The sequence below is a fragment of the Mustela erminea genome, chromosome 18 (assembly GCF_009829155.1).
Source record: "Mustela erminea isolate mMusErm1 chromosome 18, mMusErm1.Pri, whole genome shotgun sequence".
NCBI classification, from domain to species: Eukaryota; Metazoa; Chordata; class Mammalia; order Carnivora; family Mustelidae; genus Mustela; species Mustela erminea.
Window position 1 is genome coordinate 47,606,593 of NC_045631.1, and position 18,355 is coordinate 47,624,947.

Consider the following 18,355-nt stretch of genomic DNA (forward strand, 5'->3'; position numbering starts at 1 on the left):
AAGTCACTTAGAACCAACATGTTCAGGGGAAGGGTTCCAGACAGACCAAAACATAGACGAATGACCATTAATTCCAAATGCTAGGACCAAGACTCTCCAAATGTTCTGACTGGAAGGCAACTTAAGATCATCCATCCAACTACCTCATTTGACATAAAAACGCGGAGCTTAGTCACATTCAGGGACGTGCAAAGGAGAATGGTTGTGGCCAGGGGCTGGGAGAGTCACGAGTTATTGTTTACTGGGTATGAAGTCTCACTCTGGGAAGATGGAAACGCTCTGGAGATGGATGGTGATGATGATTGTAGGATTGCATGAATATATTTAATGCCACTGAAATGTACACTTAAAAGTGATTAAAATGCCAAGTGTGATGTATGTTTTCTCACAGTTAAAACTCCCACACAGACAAGGCGGAACTTAGAGCCGAAAGCCACGATTGCCAAGACCTGGCTCCTCCCCCAGCCTCCAGATGACCGCCAGCCCTCAGCCGGTCGCCCCGCAACCCTCTCCCCAGGGCGCTGGTCCTACCCAGAGCCCCGCCCTGGGGCTGCTCCTTGGAGGCAGGCCTGCCCGATGCCCTTTCGCTTATCTAGAGGAGCAGTTTTCCTTTGTATCACTCAGGGGAAAAAAGGGGGTTTAAAAGCCAGAACTACGCCCTGTGAGCCATTTCCCAAAATAGCCAGCCCTGAAGTGCGGCTAGTTGGAAGGTGGCGAGGACTGAGAAACTAAGGTGGGAAGGAAAAGAATCTAAGAAGGAAAGGTTAGAGAAGACGTAGCTCTGCACGCAGCCTGTTCACTGGCCTGTCCAGACACCCACCCTCACTAGGTCCCTTATTTTATTAGGTGTCACCCTTCTCCCCCACCCCCCCTCCACATCTACACCCGCACCCATGCACCCGTGTTGGAGGATTCTCTCTGCTTGCCAACCCTGAGGGATCCTTCCAAGACTGCTGAGGAGGGGGAAAGACTCCAAGAACCCACCTGGTCAAACAAGAAGCACTTGAGTGGCATCACCTGAAGGGAACCCGGAAACTTCTAGAAGTGTGGTCCCCAGACCAATAGCCAGGTATGTGAGAATCTGTGAGGAATGCAAAGTAGCCTCACTCCAGACCTACTGAATCCAAAATTCAGGGGGCTGCTTGCTGCACCGTCTGTGTTTTAACAGACCTGGGAACACGCCATCTAGATCGGGCATCTGCCCCTCATCTCACTGAGGTAGTGACCAGGGTCCCTAGAGGTTCCACGACTCAGCCAGGGTCACCCAGACCATACCGGCTGTCACTCTTAACAGAGGCGACTCCTCTAGGGAGACTGGTGATGACGGGAAGCCGACCAGAGAGCTGGAAAACGCAGCAGCACGTGATCCATCGGTTCGGCAGCGTGGAGAGGAGATGTGAGGAACCGCGCTCCGCAGCCAGCCTCCCTGCCTCCGACTCCCTGCTCTGCCAACCGCTGGCCTTGGGCTCTGCTCCGGGACAAGTTATTTAACCTCTGGGCCCATTTCCCCATCTGCAGAACAGGAAGAGTAGTAGAGCTCCCCGCCACCCCAAGCTAGTTTTGAGGCTTGCGCATAGAGTAGCATATGAGGCTGCCAGCCTCTCCCCGCCCCCCACCCCCATCCCCCTGGGGAGCAGCAGCCCAGCAGGAAATGTTCCAGAACAGCAACTCCCGAGGCTCTTCAGTGAGGGGCCAGCAGGGACTTCCAAGGCAGCACCGGGGATTTGACTATAAGACCCAGGGCTCTCTCTATAACCCCCAAACACTGGGCAGGAGCTGGGTGCTGGGTCAGAGACCAGATTACAGAGGTGCCCAAGGCCCCACTGACTCCTGACCGCCCAGGTTGCACAGGGGGAGCGCCCTGGCCGGGAATCGGGACACGGCTCTAGTCTCTGCCTGGGCTCAAGCTTCTCTGGCATCTTTCAGCTAAAAGGGCTTGGATGCTCACTGTAGGACAGGGATACTATGAGGACTGGTGCTTGGGGTAATTTGCACCATCTCCCCACTTCTCTGATTTAATCTCAGTGGAAGAAACTGGAGTCTCAGAAGAGTTAGACATCTTGGTCAAAGTCACACAGCTGCCAAGTGGCCGCATGGGGACTGGGGCTCAGATGTCTGTCAGCAAAATAGGGCCCTTCACCACCCCAAATCCCTACAGGGTTAGGTCCTACAGTCCATTCCTGCCTTAGGCCAGAGGGAGCAGTTGGGTTCCCACAGCGGGGGACCGAGGACTCAGGCCTAGAGAACCAGCCCGGGGACCCTAAGGGAACCCATCTGAACAGCGGCCCTAAAGCAGGGGTAGAAAATCACAATAGGCCTTCTCCAAACATGCCACATCAGCACAGGGTTATTTTGAGCTGAAGGCAAATGACAGTCAACGGACGCAGAAAGCACCTACAAAAAATTTTTATTGCTCTTGGTTAACTTCCTATATAAGCTCCCACTTCTAACCACTCTGCAGTTTCCCATCACTTGGTTTTTCTCCTGTTTACCTGTCTTTTGCCAGCCTAATTTGCGGGGCACCTAACACACACCCTTCGGGGTGCACACTGGGGATGGCCTTTTCCAGCTGTAAAGAGCCTCCAGCAGCAGGCTCAGGACACAGCAGACTGCAGGCTTCCCGCGGGTCTCCTGTGGGGGGGGGGGGTCGCTCTGGGGGCAACCCCTGTGGGCTCCACAATCCACCAGCTTCCTTTCCCCAAAACCAAAGGCAGTGCAGTTCCCTGATCTGTGATCAGGACCGTGGAAATCCACCTCCAGGGCGGGCCAGTGTGGGGACCTGCTTCCTGTGCGAACTTGGGCAAGTGTTTCAACTGTTCTGTGCCTCAGTATCCTCATCTGTAAAATGGGACTTACTGTGAGGATTCAGAGATATTCCAACATAATAAGCTTTCTGTCCTTCTTGTATAACCAAAGCAATTAAATGTGAACGATCTCAGGGACCTCTAGGAGAGCAGAAGGGGTGTTTTCATACAATTGGGTGAACCCTACTGGAGCTCTAGCTTTTTGTTACACTGGAAGAACAGAGAATGTCTATTTACTTCTCAATTTGCATTTTGCTGGCTCTGAATGTATTGAGATTGCAAAATGAAACACTGAAACCAAAAATTGCCCCCGGAGATGCTTTCTGAAAATTGGTCACTCAGTGTCAAGTTCCTCAAGGGGTTGAGTTTCTGCTCTACCCATGAAAATACCATTAAAAAAACATATTCACTAAAGGGAGATTCCTCTTTCAGATAAAAAGGGGGTCTCCCGTGGTTCAGACAGTGCTTCTCCAATGTTAGCAATCGTCAACAGTATCTGGAATCCAGCCTGTTAGAGTTCAGGTTCTGAAGATTCTGATTCTCGCGGGTCTGGACTCGCCCTGAGACCACCTCGGCCGTGGGTCTGTGGACCCTGCTCAGAGTAGCTGGGCTGTCCCGAAGCTTCGGGGCCAGTTGTAATGCTCCCCAGATAATCCACTTAAATACAGGTCTGAGGCAAGATATCCACATAGTGACTATTTCCTTTTGGCCTTTTGGCCTGTGACCTATTTTCAGAATTGTAAAAGGAGTCTTTGTGTTCCATTCATTTCCCCAGAATGGGATAGAATGATGATACAAAAATGATACTGCTGGGAGCTTCCCCAGTTCCATGTCTGCTTGGGTACCATGTTCAGTCCTGGGGGAAGATCTTCATGGGGGAAGTGGTGGAGACGGGGACTGAACTGGGGTCTAGCACCAGAGAAAGGGAGAATGGAAGGTGCAGATCCACGCCCCCCCCCCCCAGGCAGTGTGTTCTTGTAGAGACTGAGCTCCCCCACGGCTTGAAAGCAAAGCAATGACTTTGTCTATGAACTCTGGGTGCCCATCATGCACCAGGGCCCGTGGGGGTGGGGCGGGGGGGAGGGCAGATGAGATGCCCTGGCTGGCACCTGAGCACAGGTGGGGCCACGGGGCTTCTCCTGGGGTCCCGGGAGCACACAGTGGTGCCAGGATGCACTCCAGCCCAGATGCTCCTGAGCTGGGTCTGAACATGTGAGGTTCTATATCCCTGGCATGCAGTAAGCGCTTATTAAAGTGTGTGTTGACTAAATTACAGCACATGTAACATGTGGCTATGTTTTAGGGGTGGCAGGAGAGAGGCAGCCACCAGCTTCGGTATAAGGCGCAGTAGTTCTTTTTGTCTTCCTTTTCTCCTTCTTCTCCCGCCCACTCCCAAGCCCCCATGGATGATTCTGGGGGAACCATCCCCCAGGCTGGGGGAGTCAAGGGCCCTAACTCACCAGGGTTAGCTTTCCGGATTTCACTGTACACCGTCTCTGTGCCCTTGGTTTCCAGACCTGGAAAGTGACCGGGTACAGGTCAATAGCTGCCTCTGGGCACCAGGTCAGCCCACCGCTGAAGCAGGAGAAGGTCCGAGGCTCCCTGCTTGCCCACTAACCCCTGCCCCCATGAGCACCCTTCTCCAGCAGGGGCTGGAGACCTTGTTGCCACAAAGCTCAGGCCACTTCCTGGCTTCAGAAGATCCTGGTCTAACGAGTGGCGCTCAGCCTGGAAGGATGAGGTCAACAGGCCAGTGCAGGGGCGGGTCCAGCTGCTCCAGGGGAACCCTGGGCCTGAAGGACCACAGGTGGAGGGGTCCCCAGTATCAGCCTCCAGCCTCCAGCTCAGGGGCCCCACCCTTCCTTCCCTGCCAGGGTGTCCCAGTGTCCAGCCACTCTCCTGGCCACTCCCAGGGGGCAGGGCTCTGGGCTCCCAGTCCCCTGAGGCCTGGGTTAGAGCCTGGGCATCGTCTGTGACTTTAAGGACCAGCTGGGACAAAGAACCACTGAAAATCTTGCCGGGCCAGCTGACGTCAAATGCCAACACCAGGGCCCCATTCTGGTTCTGACTGGTCTGGGGTAGCCCTGGTACTGGGGTTTTTAAAGAGCTTCCAGGGGATTCTAAGACGCAGACCGGGCTGAGATCCTCTGGTGTGGACTCTTTCAGAAGGGCAGACGGAGGACTGGGGTATGCATTAAGCCCTGAGGAGACTCAGGGTTTGGGGGACAAAGCACCCATATGGGCATCTATTTAAGTTCAAGTCTACATACAGGTTGTATATACACATACTTGTACATACACCATACTGTGTCTACACGCAGCATACACACACACCCAGTGTGTACACACACAGCACGTACATACACCCCCCCCCACAAACCTCAGGAAACAGGACGGGGCCCAGCCACTTCCCCCGCCTCCCCTCACCTGCACAAAAGACCAAGAAGCCTCACTGTGGAAAGGTAGCTTTCTACATGTGGCCAACATTCTCCTTCTACGGATCCGGAAACAAAGCCCCAGACAGGGGAAGACGCTTCCTGACCGTCTTCTGTACTGAGTGGCTGTTGTTTTCCTTGGTGGCCGGCAGCTGGCTGGGCCACGCCCGTGGACTCTAACTGCACCAAGATGCCCTTGACTCACTAGGCTCCAGGGATGCCCCCCGACCCAAAGCGTGTCCCTTCACTGCCCGCACGGCCCTTTCTCTTTGGCCCACTCCTCCTCGTCCTCCAAGTCCCAGGACAAGCTTTGTTCCTGCACCTGGGTTCACACACCCTCACACACCTACCTTCTCCCTAACACGCTCACCCCTTCCCTGTGCCCAGGGCAGTTACACAGGACCCCTGTGCTTACACAGCACTTTGGGGACACTTTCCCATGACCACACCAACATTATTTGTCCCCAGGACTATCTCCCTGGTGGACCCGGAGCTCTGGGTTCACCTCTCGGGCCCAGGCCTTGCATGGCTACCTGGAGGCATAGACATTTGATAGGACAATGAAGGCACCAGTCAATGTCCTTGCAAGGGTCTCTAGCTCTCTCAAACCCCTGAGCCTGAGGAAGGTATTAGTATAACCAGCCTGTTCCCCGAGGTTTTAGATCTTGGTGATCAAAGTCATGGTCCTTCATCAGACACTGAATGGTGAACGGTAGTGGTTCCAGGAGGAAGGCTGGGGGTGGAGGAGTGGTTCAGATCCCCCAGCAGGTGAGTCTGGGACATTTGGGGTGGCCAGGCCCTTGCAGAAGGCTTCATATGACTCCACCAAGACACCAAACAGAACCTGGTACTCACCAGCGTGGCTGAGCCATCAAGCACCCCTCTGCTAGGACACCTGCTTTTTTCTAAGAGGCTAGCAGAGATGCCTACCCCGCTCCCCACACTCCCTCCGTGGCACCAGATTCGGGGGTGCACAGGGAGGCTCCAAGCATTTCTGCATCTCCTGGGAATCTGCCACATCCCCAAGGGATTCTGCAACGTGTTAGGCCTGGGTGAGTCTCGCATTCAGTGTGATCCGAACACTTGCTCTGTGCTGGGCACTGTGGACCAGGAAGGGAAAAGGTGATTTGGACCCAGAGCTTTCAGGAGCTCCGGGCTCTGGGGCAGACAATGCAGGGAGAAATGATGGTATAAGGCGCTGTATACCAGGTGTCCTGGGGCCCTGCCAGCTCATCCTCAGACCCTGTCCCACAATGGGAGCTGGGGCCAGCGGGGAAGAAAGGAGGGATGGGGTGGGGTGGCCAAGCCTGGGGGTTGGACACCTTGTAAGATCCACACCCCCCCACGCTGGCTGGTAGACCTCGCTGGTCACCTTGGGGACACTCTAACACCCTCTGGACTCAAGAACCACACTTGACTCCCTTCCTTCTTGTAACTGTGGACCAGTCCGGGTGGCAGGGTCGTTTCCACTTCTTGGCCGAGCGGCTATCCTTGCAGCTGCCCCAGCAATTCCTCCTGCTGCCCCCCTGTCCTGCCCCCAGTGATGGGCCGGGGCTGGCCGCTCACCTCCACCACCCCTGCCCTGCTCTGCAGCTGCCCACTAATGAGTAACCCAGGCCAACAGGCTGTTTGTCTCTGCTGTCAGGCATGTTTCCGGATGGGGCTTTATTTTGGCTTCTGTTTTTCTCTGTTCTCAGAGAAAGAGATGGCTTCAACGTCATGGGGTTTTCCCAGCAATTAGCCTCAGAGCAAACAAGCAACAGACCGGGCTGAACAAGTTCCTTCCCACCCCGCCTCCATCCCCCAGTGATTCCTTGGTCAGCGGCCAGGCCAGTCGGAGGCAGAGCTGGACGCAGGCCTCACCCCTCCCCCACCCCAGCTGTGGAAGAGGGAGCCTTGAGGATAGGGAACTGGGTTGGCCAAGACCACATCAAGTTTACTCACTACTGGCCTTGAAACCACAAAGCCCTTTCCCCACTCTAGGGACACTCCACCCACCACCCATGAGAAAGCAAGGGGACAGCTTCCTAGGCCAGGCTGACCCTCCCCTGCTGTCCCTGAGCACCCAAGAGGCTGGATCCAGAAAACACAACGTGTATCTTCCAGAAACTCTCCATTTCCACCCACATGGCTATCACTCTAGCTCTCATGAGACCCTCGCAGCAACGTGGGGAATGGTGACTGCAGCTGTGCACAGCCTAGCAAGGAACGCACCCCTTGTCATTCTGTCCTAAGACTTCTTTTCCCTTTAAAGCCACCCCACCCTCACGCAAGAAAAGAAAACCAGACACTCTAACATGGAAACATTCCCCAAAGAAAGGAAAATGGACCCTTTTGCAAGGACACAACCCGGCATCCTTTCTCTATCAGCGGCCTTCACTCCAAACCCTCCGAGGCATCAGGCCCGGTGCTCTTAATCCCACCTGGTCCTGGCCCAGCGGGCAGCAGAGGCGAGGACAGGACCTGGCCCTCTGCGAGAGGAGCATGAGAACCTCGAGGCCAGAGCCCGGGGGCAATCCCTGTCAGCTCAAGCACCCCATGGAGTTTGGAGGGTTGGGGACAGCAGGGTTTTTCTACACATATGCAAAATCTTGGGGCAGCCCTTTCCTCTTTTTACGCTTCCCCTTCCCTTCCCAGGCCTGAATTCCCCTTTAGAGGAAGGAAACTGTTATCGCCAGAACTGAGCCCATGATGCACGGTGACAAAGGGGCATCTGTAGCGGCTCTGGCAGGACCAGGGAAGGCTGGAAGGGAGCCCCCTACCGCCCCTTTAGCTGCAGCCGAACCAGACTCTGTTCTGAGCACCAACCCCCGAAGTAGCTGTCTCCTCTTCGGCATCTCATGCTTAACCTAACCAGACCTGTTCCTCCCAATCTCAGATATAGGGACCGTCCATCCAGACCTGTGCTGATTTGGTCTCCATGATCCTTGCCATAAAATGTCATCCACGGTGGCATGTCTCTGAAATCTCTCTCCAGTCGACCCACTGCTGGCACTTTGTCTCCGCCCTCATCCCTTCTGGCCGGGGACAACACACCGACCTGTGCCTCCTTCCAGATCCTCAGATGAGCCAAGCTCTGGGCCACCGCACGCTGTCCTGCCCATTTCCTGGGTCCTTGGGGCCACCTTCTTTGTGCCCTGCAGGCCCTAGCTTCAATGCCAGCCCCCAAAGCCGCCTTTCACGCCGTCTCATTGCTCCCTTTCCTTCCGAGCACTAACCATCACCTGGCACTGTCTATATATTCTTCGTTTCCGTGTTTTCTTGGCTCCCTCACAGGCTCTACCCCCATGGGGGGGGGCGGGACGACGGGCCATATATGAACCTTTGCTGCTTGCACAAGGGCTGGCCCATCAAGGACTTTACTTTGTTAACAAGCGGACCTCTTTACAACAAAATAAAGAGGAAGAGAACTCTAGGCCTGCCACGGCCCCCACCCTTCCCAGGTCCAGTCCAGTCTCACAAGTGGGATGCCCAGTGATCATGCAGATGGGGCAGCGTCAACCCTAGGGGCCATTCTGGTGGCGGACTGTGGGAATGGTGCCCCACTGGGTAGCACAGAGCCTGGGAGCCATAGGGGAACCTGAAGGTTCTGTGCACACACCCGCTGACATGGTGCCCAGGACCTAAGCAAGAACGCAGGAAGGAACCCAAAACTCTTCCGGATTCAGGGAGCCAGAGAGGACAAAGGGATGCCATTGCCCTGGGATTTTGGCTAATGCTATGCATGGCCGGTCTGGAAAAGGGCCCTCAGCTTGCCAGGTGGAGTGGACCCAGCAGCAGTCCTGGGCCTCAGTGGGAGGGGGGATGTGTGGCTATATAGCCTTAAAGAGCCTCCCAGCAGGGCAAGAAGGCTCTGGATGGCTAGGGTGAAGGAAAGCCAGGAGGAGATGCATCGTTTTTTTGACAGGGGCGGCAAAAAGCAACTGCAACTGACGTTCTGGCGTTCGCTGTGGAGCAGCCCGCTCTGCATCTGTGTCCCCAAGGGAGCCACAGAGCCAGGGACCCCCTGGGCCAGCTGCCCTGAGAGAACCGCACACAGAAAAACAAAGCCTGAAGTGGGAGGCTTGTGCCACTGTTCACACAGAAGGGGACTCTGGTTTCAGAAGCACTTCCCCAAGAGTCCCTCTTTCAAGAGCCAAGCCCTCACCACCTTCAAACATGTGTTTCATTTCCCCAGGCTCTGTGTGCATGCAGCTGTTTAAGGAAGATACTAGGCGTGGGCAAGGAACATAGCTCTGGAAGAAAGTCCAAACACGGGCAGTGAGGCCCTCAAAAAGCCTCTCAACAAACACATTTCTTAGCACGTAGTAATTGCTCAGGAAAACCTACTCATTATTAATAGTGAGATAAATAAGAATGAAATTTATTTAATGCCTCAAAAGCCTAGGCAGGAGTCCCTGCTCCCGCCGTAGGCACGCCCAGCAGGTCTGACCGACTGAAGGGACCTTTGTCCTTGGGTCACAGCACACCTCCCCCTGGTGTCTACACCCCAGCAGAGAACAAAGCGTGGGGGGTCACCCCAGTACTGGTGCTTACCTTGGTAAGACTCAGGCGAGGTCACTTCCACTTCTGTGTATTCTACATCCAAGGTCAGAGGCTCTGCTCAAAAGAACCACAGCACCCCGCAGTTAGACAAAACCTCCTCTGGGGGCCTCCCCCTGCATTACAGATTTCCACTCAAATGACTGCAGAAGTCCCTATTTCAAGGAGGAAGCTAGACACAGGCTAAAGGCTATTTATTCCAAGTGAGAGGGACACCTCAGGCTGGGGAAGACCCTGCTCTCCCCAGGATGTGGGGGGACCCTCCTGCCCAGGTCCCCCTTGTTCCTACAGGGGAAGGATTGTTAAAAGCTCAGGATCAGCCACAGCAGTTAACTCTGGAAGTTTATTCCACAGCCACAGGCATAGAAAACTATCTCCAAGAAGGAAAGAATCTCAGGAAATGGGGAACAGGTTTCCCCATCCTAAAAATGCTCCGAGAGCACAAGCCGTATGCATCGAAAAACAAGCTGATGAAAGCAGTCAGGCCACTAGGGCGAAATCTGGTAAAATGGCTGGTCTTTAGCTCAAAGTCACATTATTGTTTTATTTTTGAAGCCTCAGAGTCGGTCTTTCTCACCAGCACCAGAAACTGATGTGTGGTCAAGGACACCAGTGTTTACTGCTTTAGATCTTTAGTTCTTGTGAGAGGACCCCGGAGGGGAAGCGACTTTTGCAAAATGAGTTAGCCCCATCTTTCTGAGCTTTAAAGCTGCAGCAAGGAATCTATTGTCTTTAAACATGAGCAGCAGTGATATTTTATATTTTTTATAGTGTGTTTTATTTTTATTAAATACTTAAGTATCAGAAAATATTTGTAAGTTATATATAAAACACAAATAATAATAATAAATAACGGTGTACCCTTCACCCTTTTCAAGAAAAAGAACATTTTTATTACCCCTGAAGTATCCTGTGTGCCTCTCCCCATCCCAGACCCTTAATACTTTCCTTCCAGCCTAACTGAAGCATAAAAGACATGAAACCTTGTATAAGTGTAAGGTGTACAACTTGATGATTTACTCCAATGCTATTATAGAAAACACCCCACTTCCACTATTCAAGAGAAAGGCGGTCCTTCTATGGTGCCCGGTACATAGTTCCCTATATGTATAACCCAGCTCTTTCCTCCTGGAATTCAGGTTACTTTATTTTTTTTTTTTAAGAGATTTTTAAATTTATTTGAGAGAGAGAGAGAGCAAGTTGGGGGGGAGGGGCAGAGGAAGAGGGAGAAAGGATCTCAACCAGACTCCATGTTGAGCACGGAGCCCGACGTGGGGCTCAGTCTCCCAACCCTGAGATCGTAACCTGAGCCAAAACTGAGTCAGATGCTCAACCTCCTGAGCCACCCAGGGGTCCCTAGGTTACTTTCCAGTAAGGACACAAGATAGCACCTTTGGAGCAAATGACCAGCCACTTCCATTTTATACAGCAGCCAGGGACAGGGTCCCTGGGGGGTGAAGGGGAGGGTACAATATCCCCAGGTCTTAACAGTTTTAGTTCTTTCCTAGAGGCCTTTTTTTCTATAAATGCTTCTAATAAAAAAAAAAAAGTCAAAAACTTAATTTGATAATTACCTTTATTTTCATTTATTGGTTTCATTGCATGGTTTCCAACATCTTCATTGTAACCTAGTTGAAAAATAACAATGAGGATGAGTGGCAACAGAAATCCTAGTTTCCTATATAACTTGCCAAAAAACTGGGTGCCAGGAACACACAGAGTCAAGTTTAACCTCTTTGGTGTAGTGGGCCACCAGCTGCATAGAAGATTCTGGATTCCCTCCTCACCCCCCTAGGGCCCCATCCAACCCCCAAGTGGTTAGTTTCTACCACCAGCGATGCCTATCATTCCATGGGAGGAATACATCTGCTTATGAATTGTTCAAGATTCAGAACTGTTCACTTTGAGCAAGCTCATTGGAAATGAAGCTTAATTCTAAAGGAGTGGGCCTGTAACCAGAGACGTGAAGAACACTAGCAAACTAACCAACCGTCTCCAACCAGAGCGCTGGATGCAGGAGAACGTGGTTTAAAGAAATGGTGGTACCTCCAGGCTGCCACCTCAGTGGGCAAAAAGAACTTCTTAACTTATTTTCCCCCCACCAAATTGTTCTTTATTAAAAATAATTCTATGGATTATAAATAACATAAATACTTCTGAAGAACACATGACTTTTCCATTATGCTTTTAAGTTAACTGCTTACAGTGATTACTAAAATACTTCATAAAGTGAATCAGTCCACAAAGAGACAATCTAATTAGAGTATTTCTTGTCTTTTGGAAATGTGGGGGGGAAACCCTATTTCTTTTTAATGAAATTAGATTTTTTTCAGTGTTCCAAGATTCATTGTTTATGTACCACACCTAGTGTTCATGCAATACATGCCCTCCTTAATACCCACCACCAGGGTCTCCTATCCCTCTACCTCTCTCCCCTCCAAAACCCTCAGTTTGTTTCTCAGAATCCATAGTCTCTCATGGTTCGTCTCCCCCTCCGATTGCCCCCAACTCACTTCTCCTCTCCAACTCCCAATGTCCTCCATGTTTTATCTTATTTTAATGTAAGTCTATATTAGCATTCAGTTTAAACTATGTACTTACATATAATACAAATAAAAAAGACCCCCCCATACCACAAAAAGATACTTCTTCTGTAATGCTCACATTTTGCTAAACAGTCACCAAATCTTTCTGAATGCAGTTTCTTACATGATATATTTGCTTTGTTTTCTTTATTGGTCCATTACTTTACTTTTGTTATTACAAATGTTTTTACATTTGTAACAAATGTATTACTTTTGTTATTTGTACAAATGTACAAATACATTTGTAACAAATATATTACTTTTATTATTACAAATGTTTTGTTCACTTTTTAGTAAGGATTATACCTCACTGTGTGTTTTCTTTATTTCCTGTTCTATTTGATGGACTTTAGGAATTCCCAGGTTCTTCTATCTGCTTATTATTTATTTATTATGTTTTTTGGTTTGTTTTAACATATTAACATAACATAAACATATTGTTTATGTTTATTGTTTGTTTATGTGTTTGTTTGTTTTTTTAAGTAGGCTCCATGCCCTGTGTGGGGCTTGAACTCACCACCCTGAGACTGAGTCTCACACTCTGCTCACTGAGCCAGCCAGGCGCTATTTTATTCACTTTTTAAAGGTGGGTGATTTGGTAGTTATAAGAATTGCTCAATTCTTAAAATATATTTCTCAAGTAAGCCCTGCTAGAGGAGTATCCTAAAATTCTCATTTTGTGGATCACTTATACAATTAGAAAAGAACATCAGCGTTCTCTTCCCAGACCTGCTGATAAAGAAAACTGCCCCCAACCTGGTCTGGGACAGGACTAGTTGCATGGAATAGTATTATCTGCCCTGCTGGGAGTTTTCTCAGAGACTGGGTGGGATTAAGAACTCCCCACCCAACTAAACCGGCTCCCAAGCTTGCCTCAAGCCTTATCAGGTACTCTTTGCTTGTACTACTTTTTTCTGTTAAATGCCTATGGAAAGCAGTTGTGGTAAAAGCTGAAAGGAAACTGTCTCCTGCTTGTGATAAATAATTCCATCTGAGATCTTTTACCGATGACTTCAGTGGATAACACGCTCTCTCTCTCTAACAAAAGGATAATGATTATACCTGGGCCATGTTCAAAGTTTTAGACGATAACCCAGGATGGGGTATCTGCAGCCTTGTAATCATTCTCTACCTTTCGTTCCCCAGCATGTTTAGGAGGTGGTGAGATTAGGGTAAAATGTTCTGCCTTTCTTCCTAAGTTTCTGTGTTGCTTATCAGCTCGCCCTTCCACAACTGGTTAGATGAAGTGCCCCTGCTTGAGGACAGGGCCTCCCTTCCAACTTGAACACTTGTCACCTATAGATTCTGCTTCTAAGAAGGGTAAGGAAGTGTGCAGCCAGCTAGGGGAAAACACTTAGCAAGAAACCACGACTCTACCGTAATGTCTGTTGGCTTCAGTATTGGGATCTGACAACATCTTCTCATTGCTGGAGTTCAGAAGGGGAGCTGCTGGCCTTGAAATGAAAAAGGAAAGAAAGAATTTTGGCTCTAACTTTAAGCTATGAAAACAATCAAGGAAAAATCATGAGAAAAACAGTTTTCTGAAGTGAGGAAAAGGTTACTCTCTTCTGTGGAAAACTAACCATTTTTCCAGAAGGTTGATAAAAACTCTTTGCTGTTAAAATAAGTGTGAGGGCCCTCCTATACTGTAGCAAGCTCTGAAGAAGTAACGTTTTCTTGACCTCCTTTGGACGGTCTTCACTTATTTCCAGAATTGCTTGATTATTCTATTTATTCCATTCATTAAATAGTCTATCATCTCATAAATATTTGACACACCAAAATTATCCTATATTAATCAAATACATATACACATATGTCCTTGTTACTTTCACTTACATATAAATTACCTGTTAGGAATATATTCTTGTATGTATAGAAATTGTTTCAGATAAATTTCTGCCAAACTGAATATTATTGTACACTATAGTTACTATAAATATAAGATATTTTGCCTTAAGTAGTATGTATGATTTCATTATTGTTGATCAAGAGTATTATTTGCTCTCACACAGTTTCTCATACATGTCAATATTAGCCTCAAACTAGAAATGAAAATGACACCTTTTAATAGTTTGCTTGAGAATCTGTGTAATTTCTTTTAATTTATATATAATATGTGAAGCTTTTTTATAAATTCGGTATTTGGTGTTTGTTAAAAAAAAAAAAAAAAAGTGTCAGGGCCAAGATGAATCCTGTCCCTCTGAATTCTTCATCCTATGCTACTGTTTTTCTCCAGAACAGAATTATCCTTTCCATACCTTCGGATTTTGGATTTCAAGAACAGTAAAAATATCACCACCTTTTTTTTTTTAGGTCAACTCTATTTTGCCAAGTATGCAAATTTTAAAAATTCCATCTATTACCAGTATAGTTTCATAAGGAAAAAGGGATCTCACAAGGAACAGTATAGGAGGGACATGACCTCAGAATAAAGCCCCTCTTTCCCATTGAAGGACAGCTGGCAATCGTCCATGGAGCCAAAGACACACGCACATGTGCACACTCACACTTTCCTACGCTACTCACACCTAAGACCCTTATTTTTCTGGGCTTTCCAGGGGATACTGAAAACCCTCTAACGACCAGAATTTTCCTTTAGTTGATGCATGTCTACAGAGCAGCCACCTCCCTCCGAAATACACACACTGACCTGGACATCTCCACGGGTGTCTGCTTGGCTTTGAAAGAGAAAGAGAAAATCCAAAGTTAGTATAATGTGTCCATGTTTGTACCAGATAGGAACACTCATCTCCACCATATTTGACTTCCTTAAGATTGAATACCCATAAAAAGAGAAAAGAAAGCCAAATATATTCCGCTTCAAAAAAAGAAGAAAAAACCAAACAAACAAAATTCTTTCGGTCTTATACCAAGAGATTTCGCATCATTTCCTCCAGAAATATGGACATTCTGACTGTTTTAGCCAGGAGCGAGTTTCTTTACTGGCATGTGATGGAGATGAAGTCAAGAAACCAGGTCAGGGTAAACAGGCAACTCTTTCTTCAATTCAAGATGATTCCAAGAAGGAAAGGCTCCATCAGTTCTTATTCTCTTAATTCCAAGCTGGCCTGAGACCTTAGCAAGGGGCTGGTTCTGGAGCCTGTCTTCCCAGAAGGGTTGCAGCTTTCTTGTTCTAGAAAAAGCCCAGGGCCCCGCCTCATCCCATCTGTCCCCACCCATCCCAGGCTGCAGCAGGTCTGGAGCTCCAAAAGAAACTGCTGCACTCCACAAAAATTTATGCAGAATCTACTGGGGCTGTGCCCTTTTCCTTAAGTTCATGCTGGCTGACTGATTCCTGAGTGTCTGGGCGATCTTGACTTCCTTTCCATGTGTGGTTAACCTCAAGCACAGGGTAGAAACCATGGCACAAACGGCAGATCAACTGGGAGGCATTCAGTGGATGGGAAGCTACGCAGGGCAGGTGTCCGTAGCCCTCTGCCAGCTGCAGGACTAGGTGTGGTCAACCCCATGAAACAATATCTTCTGACCACATGTAGCTACAACCTCCCCCTCACCACCGCTCCAATGCATCTTTTCTGGGTTGTCCAACTAGGAAAGCAGTTGCTTTCATTTGTGCCTAACTAAATCCAAAGGGCAATAAAATCTTTTGGCCCACCAAAGCCAAAGTCTTTGATTATCAAGGTGATACCACAAAGAGAAAAGCAATTGTTCTCAGCTGTATCTCCTCGGTTCCCAGTGGGGCAGAGCACCAGGCCTCCACCAAGCTGAATGAAGCACCTCCTGTCCATGGCCCGTTTCCTGGACAGAGCAACCTAGCAGAATGGAATGAAAGAACTGTACTCACCCTTGGCTTTCTTCAGAAAATAATATCTGGCCCCAAGTACCAAGACGGCAATTATCACTCCAATGACAAATACTGCAATAAGTCCTTTTATCCATGGGGCAAGAAAGACTGGAAACGAAGAAAAAAAAATACACACACACACACACACACAAACACAGGTTTTTCCTCTGCCAGCAAGAAATAATACCAGGTTCAAGCAACAAATAAGACTAATTTTTATAGTCCTTGTAACTAGCATCTTACTTCTGAAAGACACTGCTCACAGCTGGTGCAGAACTGTTCTTGTGTGTTTTTTGTTTGTGTACTATAGCATCAGCTTAAAGGACCACTGGGCTGAAGTTGACTCCTTTTTTGGGTCTATTCAGCCCTTCTCCTTCGCTAGGAGAGCACCTTCTACAGACTTGTGTGGGCTCCCCTATGTCCCTTCTGCATGACCCAATCCCCTTGGCCATAGGTAGTCCATGGGTGGACATTTGACCCAACATGAACCAACTGGTATCTCTTGACCAAGAATTTAGAATTAAGACTATGGGAAAAGTTTCTAATTTTTTGTAATAACCAATTCCTCTTTTATATAGTTTGGATGCGTGTCTGTCATTTGCAACAAAAGAGCCTGGAGGACATTGGTCTCTTAATCCTCAGTGAAATGAGCTAAACAGTGGTCCACCTCCTCTTACAAGGGGTGAGGCCAAGCCTCACCCTTTGAGGTCACACTAGGTCCCCCTGTTTTCTGAGACCCTGACTCACCTCTGACTGTCAGTATGTTGCTTTGGGGGCTGCTTTTAACATGATTGGCTCTGTTGGAGGCTGTGCAGTAATACTGTCCTTCGTGCTCCTTGCTAGCCTTTGAGTTGTGCCAAATGGCCTGGGTTTCATTCAAGGTGGTTTGGTGGAAGGGCCTAGTCTCTTTTTCTCTGTAAAAACTGAAGGTGATCGGGCCAGACGCTTCATTCACGGAGCACCGGAGCACGACGGCCTTCCCAGACTCCACATCCTCTTTCAGCAGGATAGAGAGCTTGACCTCATCCACCGGGGCTGAAAGGCAGGGAAAGGGACAGTGCTGAGAAATGGGGGAGGCGCAAGGGACAGAACACGACACAGCACTGCTTAAGGCCAGCCTCCTGCTGTACTGTGACAGAGACTAGGGCTGTCTGTGCCTTTTTTTTTTTTCCCCTATGCTAAATTTTACCCCTTTTTCTTTTTTTTTTTTTTTAATTTAATTTTGTTTTTTCAGTGTTCCAAGATTCATTGTTTATGCACCACACCCAGTGCTCCAGCAATGGCCACAGTTTGCCAAACTGTGCAAAGAGCCAAGATGCCCTTCAACAGATGAATGGATGAAGAAGATGTGGTCCATATACACTATGGAGTATTATGCCTCCATCAGAAAGGACGAATACCCAACTTTTGTAGCAACATGGATGGGACCGGAGGAGATGATGCTGAGTGAAATAACTCAAGCAGAGAGAGTCAATTACCATATCGTTTCACTTAGTTGTGTGTGCCTTTTACTCAATTCACCACCCTCATCCCATGTCCTTCATGTCTCCCTCCTCCCTCAGCCCAGAAGGGCAGCAACCGATGCCTCCTGGAGACACCTCCCTTCACTTACCCCTCAAGTATTACTGACCCCTCAGCCTGACACTACAGCTCATCTCTGTATCCTGTTGAGTGTGTGTGTGTGTGTGTGTGTGTGTGTGTGTGTGTGTGTGTGTGATTTCCCTCCCTGTGCTTACAAAGATGTATGGCACTTCCAGGTCTTATGAGTAACCTTGACCCACTATCTTTAGCTATTCTTGTTTTTCTACCTTCTCCTTTATGAAAGTTCGAAACCAGCTGCTCTCGCATCCCCATTCCCCACCTTGTTATCCCTGTCACCTGACTTCCATCCCTCTGCTTTGGAAACTGCTCTCCCACTCCAGTTTTGAAGAAACGGCAAAGGTCACCCGATCCCCTGACGATCCCATCCCTGAGTCCTCGGCAGATTAATTTCAGTCCTTAATAGGGGTCCATCCACTCTTCCCATCCAGAACCAGTGTGGCTTCCTCTGAGGCTTCTCTGATGCCTCCCAGCCCAGATTCTCTAACCTCCTCACCTGTCACTCCCTCTTTATTCACTAGTTTTTCTTCCTTTTTGCCCCTTAAATATGGACTTTTTGCAAAATTCAGTCCTCAGCTTTCC

At 49.0% G+C, this 18,355-nt stretch overlaps 1 protein-coding gene across 1 annotated transcript in view; it reads right to left on the bottom strand.

Annotated features, from left to right (window-relative positions):
• The window catches only part of PECAM1 (platelet and endothelial cell adhesion molecule 1), a 55,794-nt gene that overhangs the window by 11,027 nt on the left and 26,412 nt on the right, over positions 1-18,355 (bottom strand). Inside the window, 7 exon segments of the mRNA XM_032322764.1 lie at positions 4,265-4,321; positions 9,776-9,838; positions 11,356-11,409; positions 13,744-13,820; positions 15,020-15,047; positions 16,175-16,282; positions 16,922-17,209. Coding sequence (XP_032178655.1) covers positions 4,265-4,321; positions 9,776-9,838; positions 11,356-11,409; positions 13,744-13,820; positions 15,020-15,047; positions 16,175-16,282; positions 16,922-17,209 — 675 coding nt within the window.